General features: G+C 35.8%; 1 protein-coding gene across 1 annotated transcript in view; it reads left to right on the top strand.

The window, feature by feature from the left end:
- Positions 1 to 11,688, top strand: part of LOC147480756 (E3 ubiquitin-protein ligase UPL6-like) — a 31,016-nt gene extending 19,328 nt beyond the window's left edge. The window contains 19 exon segments of the mRNA XM_086575768.1: positions 128 to 240; positions 613 to 759; positions 761 to 912; positions 1,240 to 1,336; positions 2,113 to 2,256; positions 2,519 to 2,605; positions 2,688 to 2,774; positions 2,984 to 3,124; positions 3,245 to 3,370; positions 4,159 to 4,257; positions 6,510 to 6,577; positions 7,160 to 7,226; positions 8,276 to 8,448; positions 8,531 to 8,618; positions 8,757 to 8,837; positions 9,511 to 9,584; positions 9,811 to 9,882; positions 9,983 to 10,072; positions 10,878 to 11,688. Of these exon segments, the coding sequence (XP_086431894.1) occupies positions 128 to 240; positions 613 to 759; positions 761 to 912; positions 1,240 to 1,336; positions 2,113 to 2,256; positions 2,519 to 2,605; positions 2,688 to 2,774; positions 2,984 to 3,124; positions 3,245 to 3,370; positions 4,159 to 4,257; positions 6,510 to 6,577; positions 7,160 to 7,226; positions 8,276 to 8,448; positions 8,531 to 8,618; positions 8,757 to 8,837; positions 9,511 to 9,584; positions 9,811 to 9,882; positions 9,983 to 10,072; positions 10,878 to 10,944 (1,973 nt within the window). The 3' untranslated portion in view covers positions 10,945 to 11,688.
- The last annotated feature ends 2,243 nt before the right edge of the window (positions 11,689 to 13,931 follow it).

Genomic DNA, 13,931 nt, shown 5'->3' with positions numbered 1-13,931 from the left:
CAATTATTGTAACATAAAATATTGATTGGCACCTTCATATTTGCCTCAGCAATTGTTGACTTTTATGATTTCTGCCTTTTTTTTTTATTTGTTTTTCTTCATTTAGTTTACTTACTGTATGTATCAGGTGAAGATGAAATGGCTATTGATGAGGAATATATTGTAGAGCTTCCTGCCATGGATGCCGATCTGGAACAACAGATCACGGATGCAATCAATTCGGATCTTCTTGCAAAACTTGTATGCCGTTTTTTTTTTAGTAAAAATAATTATATTAATAAACAGTACCCCACCTAGGTAACCAAGGTTACGTGTTGTTGGCCACTTGGCCCCATACCTAACATTAACAAAGATGATACAACCAAAAAACCAAAAACAAAAGGAAACCCAATACCACCCAAACCAACACCCTGCCCAGAACCCACCGAACTAGTCCGCCACTCTATTCCTCCTTCGTTTCCACCCCCACCTCCCCCGAACTGCTGAGTCGACTTGTCCTCTTCATCTTCCTCATTACTGATGTCATCACTCACCAAATCCATTGTCTTTCTCTTTTGTTCCTAGTTGGAAGTGATTCCATTACTTTGAATCAATGCTATTTATCTTTAACAGGTAAACGTTGTTGGTGATTCACTCCTCAATGGTTCACATGGGGGAGAGCTACATAATGAAGATGTTTCAGGTGTTGGAGCAATTTGTGCCTTCTTGCACACCACATTCAATACTTTACCTGTTGAGCGCATTATGCCTGGACTGGCGTTACAGAACCATGCTTGTTCCTATGCTTTGGAAGTTTATGAAGCTGTGCCATGAAAGTCGGCTATGGCCATCTTTGTCTGACCTAGCAGCAAATCTCCCAGGAGATGCGCCTGGTTGGCTATTACCTCTAGCTGTTTTCTGTCCTGTATACAAGTAAGTGTACTTTATTAAACTTGTAGTTACGACAGGACTGGGTTTTTGGGGCTGAAATTCTTTTGACTTGTATTCTCAACCAACATCCTAGCTGTACATGTATTACATCAAAGGGTTGGTATCTGTGTACCTTAAATCAAAGGAACATGTGTTACAAATTGGTACTTTCAAATTACAAATAGGTACACATACTTCCTTTACTTTAAGAAGTACAATTGGATGGAAAGACATGTAGTTCTTTTGATGTTGGAAAAGAAATTTGAGTCTCCAGGACCCCACCCATGAAACATGGTTTCGTCAGTACTCTGAATTTTTGTGCTTTATCAGGCATATGCTCATGATTGTAGACAATGAAGAATTTTATGAGCAGGAGAAACCACTCTCGTTAAAGGATGTCAGAAGCTTGATTGTTATACTTAGACATGTAAGTTCTTCTTAATTTAAAAATATTTATTCCTTGTAATTCCTTTGTTATATTCCAGCAGTCTAATAAAACTATTAAAATCAGAAAGGAAAATTATGGCCTTTAAAATTTATGGTTTATCTCTGTATGAAAAGTGTGCTATTATTTTCAGAACAAAACATATGTATATAAGTATATTTTGATCCTCAGTACTTTTGATTTTTTTAATAGGTAGAACTTTATTCCCTAATCCCTTAAATGTCCCTTTAACCGGTGAAGGTGGGAACTGAACCCAAGACCTTGGTCCCAACCTAAGAAGTCTTGACCAGTAGTAGGCCACAGGACATACTGATTGGTACATTTAACACGTTATCCTTTTTAAGTCCTCAGACATGCATAGACAGCATGACTATGGACTATAATTGTTTTCATTCAGTTTGAGCTTTGTGAACTACCATTCCTTGCTAATCACTTTTTAACTAGGTTACATGGACACGCCATATTTTGAAAAAAAATTGTGTCAAATACGTATCCACGTGTCCGTGTCCGTATCCGTGTTGGACACACACGGACACATATTGTATTTAATTTACCTCGAATTTCTGATTTACCATCTAATTTAATAAATTTATAATTATTAAAAAATTAATTAATTATTCCTATCCGTGTCCCCGTGTCGATCTTCAACTGCTCGCCGTATCCGACACCCCGTATCCGTGTCGGACACCGACACGTGCCCGTGTCAATGTAACCTAGCTTTTTAATCAGCTATGATGTGAATTTCCTTCTACATACAGGCCTTATGGCAGCTCCTTTGGGTAGGTCCTGGAATGCCCTCCAACTCAGTGAAGCCTACAACTGAACTGTCTGGAAGAAAGAAGCTCTCCTTGGGTTATATTGAAAACAGAGTTAGCTTTGTAACCTCTGAGCTCCTTACACAGGTATATGAATTATATCACATTTGTTCATATTTGTCGTCGAATAAATCCTATTTCAAATTTATCACTAGCAATATAAATCTTACTTACGTGGGCCTTCTCAAAAAATCAGTTTTATCAAGTTCTTTGAAATGCTGAAATTCTACCAAGTTGGAACTTACCAAAATACTTTGTGAATGAAAACATATATATTGGAGAGTTTTGGATGTTTCTATTGTTGCTCTTTTTCATTTGAATTCTTATGCAATGCATGTTGTCATTTCAGTTGCAAGATTTGAATAATAGACGACAGTTTGTGGTACCCAGCGACTTCCATGCACTGGAAGTTGTTGATGAGTATTTTATGTCACAGGTTGGTAAAGTCACACTAGCATTTTTTTAAATGTAGGCGAATTTATCATGAATCTGCAAATTCTGATTATTGTTTCTCCCAGGCTCTAATTGAAAATACCAGAGCGTATGACATTTTAAGACAGTCTCCCTTCTTGGTGCCATTTACAAGCAGGGTGAAAATATTCACTGTGAGTAATCTGGGAGTATAAATTTATTTCCATTTATGTTGTGCATATCTTTTGATGGTGATAAAACCTTTTCAGAATTAAGAACATCGAATTGGTGAATGTGTGCCTTGAGAATAAATTTTTCCTTGAAACTTGCATGCATTTCATTTAAAAATTTTATTTTGTTGTATTTGTTGTCTCACCTTAACTTTATTGAAACTATTGAACAGTCGTTTTTAAGAGATGCAAGGAACAGGGAAGGGTTTAATGGTGCTTCAGCTAGAAACCGGTTCAGTATCAGACGAGATCGAATATTTGAAGATTCTTTTCGTCAGATGAGTCAGTTGTCTGAAGCAGATCTCCGGGGCGTGGTACAGATTTCAGCTTTTCCCACTAATATTACTTGAGAGTTTTAACTCTCTCTCTCTCTCTCTTTTCATTCTTTTTTTCTTTCTTCTCAATTTTCAATTTTTATTTTTTTATTTTTACAGATTCGAGTAACATTTGTCAATGAATTTGGGGTAGAGGAAGCTGGAATCGACGGAGGCGGGATTTTCAAAGATTTCATGGAGAACATCACTCGAGCGGCCTTTAATGTGCAGTATGGTTTATTTAAGGTTGATAGTTATCAGAAATATATGCTCTCCTTGAGAAGAATAGCACATTGTATTTCATGTGTCCTGTTTGACTTTCAGTATACTTCATGTTCTTAGTGGCCTACCTGGCTGTTAAGACTAATGAAAGAAGTTTTGAAAAGTTTTTGGAGTGTAGGGCAAAAAAAAAAAAAAAAAAAAAAAAAAAAAAAAAATTGAAAATAAAAAGTAAAGAATATAGTAATTATAATAATAACAAAAACGATAAAATGAAAGTACATTAATTCTTCATCAGTGCTTGACTTTGAATATGGTTCATGTTCTCAGTGTCCTACTTGGTTTTAAGACTTTGAAAGTTCTCCGAGTGTTGGGGCATTTGGTTGGAGGCGTATCATCACTCAGTATGGGTATTATCGGATGTTTGTTTACCAAAAGTTTGAAATTGTATATGACCCTTATTTAGAAATGGGCCAAATTAAATAAATGATTATGTGCAGGGATCATTATGGATATTTACTTAAAGTTGTTTTGTTAACTTCTCAGATAGTTGTTTTATAATTAATTATCACATTTTCATCCGAGTCCTTGAGTTTTTTTCTTAAATATTGTTTCAGACCCTCTGTACCCATGTCTGAATCCGACGCCTGTACTTGTACCCATCCAACGCAGGAAGGAAATTTATGAAAAGTAGTCTAAGAACTAGACCACTCAATCCTCACTCACTTTGAGGATTTTCAAAAATTAGTTTGTTTGTGTATGCTTAATACTATGATTTTACACAATTTAGTGTTATTAACGTCTATTAATTACAGGAAACAGCTGACCACCTTCTCTATCCTAATCCTGGGTCAGGAATCGTGCATGAGAAACATCTTGAATATTTTCATTTCCTTGGGGTTGTCCTTGGAAAGGTATGCTATCTCGTTTGATAATTACTTCTTATCCAATAACATGTTTATTAAGTTATACTTGAGATCTTGAAAGAACATAGGCTCTTAGCTGGTCCAACTTACCTAGAAGATAGAGATTACATGATTTTCATGTATCTCCGAAGATTATTTCTTATCTATATTAATTTATTCTGTCAAAATGAGCTTTTATTAGGGATGCAATTTGGGCTGGTTGGGTCGGGTTGAGGCCTAACCCGAGTTTCAAATGCTGCGACCCGAGTACGGGACCAAGCCCTAGTCAGTTTTTAAATATTCAGCCCAAGCCCTAGCCCGACCAAAATATGTCAACCCAAGCCCAACTCGGGGGTCGTCGGGTTGGTCAAGCTTCGTGGTTTCTTTTTGAAATTAGGAAATAAATAACACCAAAACTGCAATCTTCTAACAAAATCAAAGGGATTTGGTTATTTGAATGGGAAACTAACCTGATTGTGATGCGCTAGTGTGCATATAGATATGAACGTGACGTCGGAGAATCACGAACTGGTTGCTTGTGAGCCACTACGGTTGTTATGTGCGACAATCGGACTTGAAACCAACAAATATGAGAAGGGAGATGACAAATTATTGCTTGTAATCACCCTACAAATAATCAATAACAAGAGCACACAAAGACAAAACCTTTCTCACACAAACACAAAGTTTATTAATTAATAACCAACCATGGCCAAAGGCCTACAACTCAATACATAGACTAAATGAACTATGAATTTAGAGGCTAGCTTTCTAATTCAAATTTAGAAACTAAAACAACTAATTTTCGGAATTACAAATAAACCTAAAAATAACCTATGCTAAAAACACCAAATTAGCAACCAAACATGCTTCTAAAATCCCTAGTAACATATGAACCAATTAGGACTCAAAACAAAGGTTTCTAACCCTAGAATACATCAGATTGATTTCATTGTTCTCTCAAAATGGATGTTCTCAAGTCTCAACCTTATTTTTTACAAGAATAGAAAGAATGGAAAATGTACATATGCACACGAGCTAGGAGTTTTCGGTTATTTGATATTCTAACCTTGAGCCCAACTCGAAACCAAGTCGGACTTTGATTTTACAAGACCAAGCCCGACCACAGATCTGAAATGTTAGCCCAAGATTAGCAAAAGTCGGGTTTTAGCCCATCGGGCTTGTGCTAACCCGACCCAAGTTCCACCCCTAGCTTTTATGATGCAAGGGCATCAAAATATAAACAGGCAAAGGCACTTGCCTGTTTATTCCAACCACATATTTTCCTTGACACCTATATCGGCTGCTCATGTTTCTCTCACTTCTTTTTGGATTTTTTATAATAATCTAGCAATAGAATAACTACTAAATGAGGTAGCTCTCTGTCTCCTAATGATTTCTACACCATCAACACTCCGTGTTTCCAAACAAATCCGTGTTGGATAGGCATATAGGTGACAATGTTGGATACCAGAGGTAAAACCTTTGGGTGATGAGTTCGAAATCGCCATTATTACTGAGTTACTGATCTCATTTAACACAAGCTCCCCAATAAAAAAAAAGAAGAAAAATATCAGATACGACACAAGAAATTGAAGGCCTATAGACCTGAATTTTTTGTATTTCACAGTGTTTGATGCTTTGTATCCTTGTCAAATTCTGATTCATGTATTCGTGTCAATGTCACATACCTAAAAATTGGTTTCAATGTTTCAAGAAACTTGATTTCAGAGAATGCTTTTCCTCTTCTGGAGAATGAAACTTTAAATGTTTTAATTTAAGATGGTATTTTTGAATCAAAGTTGCTTGGGCCTTGTTGAATCAAAATTGGTATCAGAGAGATGGAGACCGAGACTAAGAATAGGTCGAGGACAACCACAAATGGTAACTACTGAGGTTAATTCGAGTGAGTAAAATTGTATTGTTGTTAATGGAGAAGTTGGAGAAAAAAGAAGATAACGGCCTTGTATCACTTCAATATATATATATATATATATATATATATATATATATATATATATATATATATATATATATATATATATATAATAATAATAATTTAAGGGTTTACAGTAATAGAAACTGCCTAAAATATTCAGGAGATGTCTTCTTAGAACTCTAACAGAGTGGATGATGAGCTGAGAGGAACTAGGATAGATGTTAGAGAGATTAAGGAGATGACATATATGTGAATGTGCTTGAAATTTTACATGTGGACCATTTTCTTATGAAAATTCATGGTTTCATCTTTGTTCTTGTAGGCGATGTTCGAGGGGATTCTTGTTGACATACCATTTGCGATGTTCTTTTTGAGCAAATTAAAACAAAAGTGAGTTCTGCGACTGTTGCAATTGATGGTCATTTCTTATGTACTTGTCTTCCAGTTATATGCTTAAGTGGTCTTCTTTTTCGCATAGTGGAAAGCATTATTAATTGCTGCTTAGTCCTTACCATCTAAAATTTCTTGATATAAGTGGCCGAAGATATAACGTGTTATGCACATAGGAGCCTAGTGAGTGTCAACGCTTATGATGTGCGTGTCATGTCACTTCATGCAGACACACTTTGGTGGTCCTAGGATAATTGTTGCTTCCACCTATTAATCTTCATATCAAATCACTCGCAAGGGGTGGTATGGCACATGATGAGTGGGCTAAGGGGCCAACTTTGTTACTTATTAAAAAAGAATCTTACCTCCTACACGTACACGGAGGATTGTTTGATGTCCGCATACAAGTAATAGCCGAGTTCATAGTATGTGGAATGTTGGCTGTTTCTATAGGTGTATTATCATTTGGTGCCTTTACTGGTGTTGCATAATCTGGATATCTTACTTTGGAGTTATCTACTATTCTGTCTAGTTTATCTAAACACAAGTACTTCTATTCTGAACCGTGATGTTACTGCTTAGGCACAACTATTTGAATGACTTGCCGTCGTTGGACCCAGAACTGTCTCGTCATCTTATTTCCTTGAAGGTGAAATTTTCTCTCTTGCTCTTTTTGCCCCAATTCTGCAGCTTAATGATAGATTATGTTTCTTGAAAGATTCTGAAATCATCATTAATTCAACATTATCTTTTTTGCATCCAATAACTCGCCTCACCAGATTAGATTGTTCTTGCATAAATTAACAACTCCGGGATATGAGGAAACTCTGGGTGAAACAAGTGATGTGTTCTCTTTTTATTATATGATATCTTAATTCCATGAGCTGTCACCCAGATAGTTATGTACTTTGTGCTTTACCTGACTTATTTTTAAAAGAAAAACCATGCATATATTAGGTAAGTAATTTACACCATGCATATATTAGGCAAGTAATTTACTCCTTTAATATGGCATTATATTAGGTACGCAAGATGTTGTTGCATTTCAGGTCTGCACATGAAAAACTTTGATTAAGTGGTGCTCTTAAATCCATACAATCCTTAGTTGCATATAATTACTTTCAATGTAGCTGGTCTCATTAGAAAGGACTAAAAGCACCTGCCTCAAAGAGTTATCAGTCCCGTGAAACCTGGGTCCATAAGCTTTTCTGGAGGTGTATTTTGAGTCAGTGTTCAGCATAGGGAACTGAAAGCTATGATTACAATCCCTCTGTAAAATTAACAATTGTTCTACATTCACCTCATCTGGCATTCTTAAATATGTGTTTATAGGGTTATTTTGACAAAAAAAACCTTATTCTTTGGCTTCATTTGGATAAGTTCTCCCTTCATTTTGTTTGTTGGGTGGGTGACCTCATGGGTGACTATAAAGACTTTGTCTATACATAGTATTCTATGTTGTGTTTGAATTCTTAAAAATAAACACATCTTCTATCTCAAATTACATTACAGTGATTTTCTATTTTTAAAGGTGATTTGGTTACACGACATTTTTCTAAGTTTCAAGCAGATGCGACATTTTTCTTCTGTACATATTTTGATTATCTTCTACTGGTTATGTAATAAGTAGAAATGTATATAATTTTGTTTAATCTTTTATATGCGGTGGATGATCTAACTGTAACTGTCTATCTACAGCGTTATGAAGGTGATATAGAGGAGTTAGAACTATACTTTGTTGTAGTAACCAATGAATATGGAGGGCAAATAGAGGAGGAGTTATTGCCTGGGGGTAAAGACATCCGTGTTACGAAAGAGAATGTTATCGTATATATTCATCAAATGGCCAACCATCATTTGAATTATCAGGTAATAATAATGGTTATAAGTTGTATTGGAAAACAAATCTTCACTCTGATGCATGACACTATATATGATGTCCTTTGGCAGATCACGCAGCCAAAGTTCACACTTCTTGAGGGGTTTTCAGCAGCTTATAGAGAAAGATTGGATATCAATGTTCAATGAGCATGAACTACAGGTAATTTCTTCGTTATCACAAGCTTGTAATTGGCCTTCCTTTGAGTGGGTTTGCTTGTTCAATCACATTTGATCTCCCTTCTTTGTATTTTATTTTGTATTCTTTATTAATTCATATAATTAATATTTTCTGGGACAGCTTTTAATATCAGGTTCACTTGAGGGATTGAATGTTGATGACTTGCGTTCTTATACTCATTATAATGGTGGCTATGATAATGTAAGTCTTCTTTTCCATTCCTTGCATAATGAAGGCTGCTAGTGCACACCCTTCAGTTTACACATCAGTAAACTAATTTTGGTCCATAAATGTATAGTATTTCTTTGTCTCCTTTTGTTAGTATCTCTTTGTTTTATGCGAATTGTAGCAAATACATTCTTCAGCTATATGTTTGTATTGCAGTGTCATGTCTTATGATCCACTGTGTTTTCTCTTGCATTTCATATCCCAACAAGTGACAATAAGTGGTGTGGGTGGGGGTGGGGGTGGGGGGCGGGATTGTCAAAAGGCACCACTTATTTTTAAATTGGTAACTGAAACCGTGACTTATTACCAGTGATGTAACATGTTGAATTTCAAGCTTTCTGTAGATAGAATTTGTAAGTTTGCAAGTATCTCGGGGGTGGGGGGTCAAAGGCCCTAATTATATTTTTAATTGGTAAGAGAAACCTAGCATTGCCAAGACTTATAACCAGTGATGTAACATATTGAATTTTAAGCTCTGTAGAAAGACTTTGTAGATTCGCAAGTATCTCCTAAAATACATTTACTATGATGTGGTTGAACTGATTTTGTATTGTTAGATCATAAGGGCATTTTGTATTTTTGACAGTTTGTAGGCACATCTCAATCATAGTCTGCTTAATGGTATAAACCTGATTATTTTTGGCAGAAAAATTATGTTATTGAGATGTTCTGGGAGGTTCTGAAGAAGTTTTCACTGGAAAATCAGAAGAAATTTTTGAAGTAAGTAATTGCTGTACCATAGACCTTATCATTTTAGTACATGTCAGTTCAGTGTACAGTCTAAATGCTCTTTTTACTCCCGCTACTTAATGGCCTTGGTTGCAAAGCAGAAAGAAGTACTCAGAATATTGTAGGACATATGTTTGCTGCCTCTATATGTACAACAATTTCTGTAAAAGGGAGGGTTCACTGGAGTTCAGTTCAACTGATCAATCACCTTTTGCAGGTTTGTGACAGGATGCTCTCGTGGACCTTTGCTTGGGTTCAAGCATCTAGAACCGCAGTTCTGCATCCAGAGGTGATATATCCTTGAAGAATGAAATCATGATATTACTGTCATCTTATCATTTTAAAAACTCTTTTCCTATTTGTTACTGAGTAAACCTGCTCAAGTGCAGGACTGCTGCTGATGCTTCTGAAGAAGCTCTTGATCGATTGCCAACATCGGCTACTTGCATGAATCTTCTAAAGCTTCCACCTTATGGAAAGTTTGTGACTGCACTCTATACATTGTGTATATTCGTTCCTTCCATTTCATCTAGAAAAAAGTAGTAAGGCAACTTCTGGTAAAAATCTAGTTAATCCATGGGTTGGGATTCTGAATGTTAAGGACAAAAGCTCCGATTTAAAATCTATCATAGTGTCGATAGTGTAAAGTGAGAAGCTATAGGTTGAAACCATGGATTCTACTACTAAAGATTTTGCAACCTCCATGTGACACAATTGTTGGAGATTTCAGATGGTCTGAAATTGACATTACTTTATTTTCTTTAGGCACAGTTACAATATGCACAGTCGCATTAGCGTGATAGTTCTAGCTTATAAAGGATTTGTCTATGTCTATTCCTAGCTTGAATGTGTGTGTGTGTACAGTTGAATAGGTCAAGCCAGGTTAACATTCCTTCACTGTCCAGTGCTGCCATTATGTCATTTTGGATGCTGGAAAGTAATGGTCTATCTGCAGTAATTATGTAGTAGGAAAAGAAGAAAAAGAATAAATGCTCTCAATAATGTAGTTTGTACGAACCATAATTTGTAATATACTAATCTTTAATCTACAGTATGTTTGTTGCTATGTTACATTGACACATAGGTGTGTCTGTATCCGTGTCTGACATGGAGAAATATAAAAATTGAGGTACATTACACACAATATGTGTCCATTATGTGTCTGACATGGACACGTGGATATGTAATCGACACGGATTATTTTCAAAGTATGGCATGTCCATGTAATGTAGATTTATTCTAATCCTCTTTGCCTTATGCTCCTCTCTAATGTTTTGTGATCAGCAAGGAACAACTGGAACAGAAGTTGCTGTATGCAATTAATGCAGAGGCTGGTTTTGATCTCAGTTGATTGCAGCTGAATGTGCTCTCATCAAAGTTGGTATTATATACTGTTGATGAAATAGTGGCGACACATTGTCCTCCCAAGACTCTAACTCAAGTATATGAGGCTGTGAGAACTACATTTGGGGCCAAGTAGGAAAGCACACTCAAGAGGTAGCGGTATAGGTCGTAAAGATCACACAAGCAGATGTTGTGTGCATATTGGGTTGATGCAGTAAATTTTGTATGTATGGGAATTGGGACTTGGAAGATTGGTCTACAGACGTGTGTTATACAATCTCCCCATGTCCTTGGAAGCATGTAAATAGGTGGATACTGATATCACTCTCTCACTGTTATTTATCATTGGTCTCAGTTGCGTAATGCCATGGAAGAGATACGAGGAAGTTGTAACTTTAACAACCGGCCATCGTCACTGCCAGATAGAAAAGGTCAGGTATGTCATTTGGAATTGGTGAAGACATTCATGAGCTCAAACGCAAATTTGTTCACCTGCATGCCATGCTGAGCATGAGTCGAAGTGCAGGATACTGAATGCCTATTGACCCTATTGTAGGCTAAGCTGCTTCCAGAAGACGAACTAGTTTGCTCAAATGTTGTAGGTGCCATGGAAATGTGTTTTATACGTAACGATCTGCCACCAGAATTTGGTGGCGAGCACATTAGAGTGTTATTCACCATGTGACCACCTGTAATTATGCACTATAGAAATTTATTCGAAAAAAAAATCCATCGTCTTGTTCGATTTCTACTTGAATGGTCAATTATAGTTGTCGAATGTATCTTTGTGGGAAATGATTTCTTATTGAACAGAAATATATAATGGGGAGCAAAATATTTAAATTCCCTTTTTAGCACATTTGGTTTTCTAACAGATGTCAACTAAAAAGAACCCACGCAGGAGTTGGAAGTAATGTATAACAAACTCATGTATCTTTTTACAAACAAGTGTAAGTTTATTCCAAAAATAAAAAACGTTGATGAATGCAATCTACCGTGAGCGAGATATACCGAAACTAATGGTGCACGCGTTTTCTAGCCACATTTGCGAGGGTAGAACCGGAACAAACCGGGTGAACAAGTCAATACAACAAAAAAGGCACATAAACTACTATTTCGGATAAACAAGTTAATCCAACCAAAAAGTAACAAAAAGTGACATAACATTCGAATATGACATATATAGTGTCATATCTATATGCGATTCTAGCTTATGATACTACCCACCGTATAAAACTCTTATTGATATATGTTATTGATATATGTTATAAAAAGTAACATAACATTTGAGTATGACATATATAGTGTCATATATATCAGTGATTGTAGCGCTTATGACATACTACCAAATGTATAAAACTCTTACTAGCATATATTATAAAAAGTAACATAATATTCGAGTATGACATATATCTATCTGTGATTGTTACGCTTATGCGACCCAACGTATAAAACTCTTATTGACATATCTTATAAAAAGTGACATGACATTCGAGTATGACATATATAGTAATATATATCAGTGATTGTAGCGCTTATGACATACTACCAAACATATAAAACTCTTATTGACATACTATCCTCTTAAACAATTGTTTTACATTGTACCATTGGACCACCCATAAAGTATGATATACTTTATGTTTATAAAACTATTAATTACATACTACAGCCTATATGACATTTTTTATAACATATATCCATGTTTTTACAATGCAATCTTATGTACCGGGTAGTAGGTCACGTACTCTGTACTCTATGAAATTTTGTATAACATACTATACTATATATGTTACTCTTATGAGTAATACTCGTCACACCCCGATTGTCTCTCTACACACGACAAATTTATTAAAAAAAAAACTAGTGCTCTCTCTACACCCAATTTTTTGTTAAGATGACCATTATACCCTTAAATAACTCTCTCCACACCCCATTTTTTGTTAATATGACCATTATAACCTTAAATAACTCTCTCCACACCCCTATTGTAATTTAAACGAGCTCTTCACCGTACTTAGTACTCCTACCACTCATGCTCTCTGAAATTTCTCCCTCTCCCTCTCTTGTTCTCTTAGGTTAGTCTTGAGTCTCCCACAAAATTGTTGTTATTCCCACCAAATTTTCACTTTAAGAATGGACTCATGTGCTGGAAGCAACATTCAAGATAAATTCTTCCGCCAAAATCAAAATGATAACTTTCAAGGTTCTCCAAGTGACATGGAATCAGCTTTAACACTACTGCAATCAAATTATTATTCCGATGATGAACTTTACAACAATGTTGAAATTAGCTATCCCGATATGATCGAATCATTTACAACAATTGAGATAATAATGTAATTTGAAAGCTTGTATTTTTTATTTATTTTATCAATAACTTAGCAAAAACAATTTTTAAAATAGTATCTAGGATCAAGGGTTTTACGTAGGTCTTCAAGATCGCCACTCGTTGATCCGATGGTGTTCGGCAGGTTGGTATGATTTGTTGGAGTTGTGGTTGTGATATCAAGGTCTGATAATTCGGGACTTGGGCGAAGACCTAGAGTTTTCTTGAGTTGCGAAAGGAGTGGAAAATTTAGACCATCCGTAAAGCCGAAAATATTGAACAAAAAAACGAAAGAATATAGGCAATCCAGTTCAAAGAAATGTGGCTGTCCATTTGTGTTGAAAGGGGAATTACGAAACGAAAGTGGATGGATACTGAGTGTTATGTGTGGAACTCATAATCATACTATTGGGGAGCATCTTATAGGTCATGCATTCGTCAGAAGGTTAAAAGCTGAAGAAAAATTGATTGTTCAAGATTTGTCTTTGAGTGGTGTTAAACCGCGTGAAATTTTACCCCTCTTGAAACAGAGAGATGACAATAATTTGTCAAACAAAAGCACTTTATACAATTATTGTCACAAGAATCAGTTGGTTCGGTTGAGTGGAAGAAACCAAATGCAAGAATTTCTAAGAAATTTAGATGAATTTGGTTACACAGAGTTT

This window comes from Coptis chinensis, chromosome 8 (assembly GCF_015680905.1).
Source record: "Coptis chinensis isolate HL-2020 chromosome 8, ASM1568090v1, whole genome shotgun sequence".
NCBI lineage: Eukaryota > Viridiplantae > Streptophyta > Magnoliopsida > Ranunculales > Ranunculaceae > Coptis > Coptis chinensis.
Note: the sequence above shows the minus strand (reverse complement) of the source record. Positions and strands in the feature narration are given on the sequence as shown.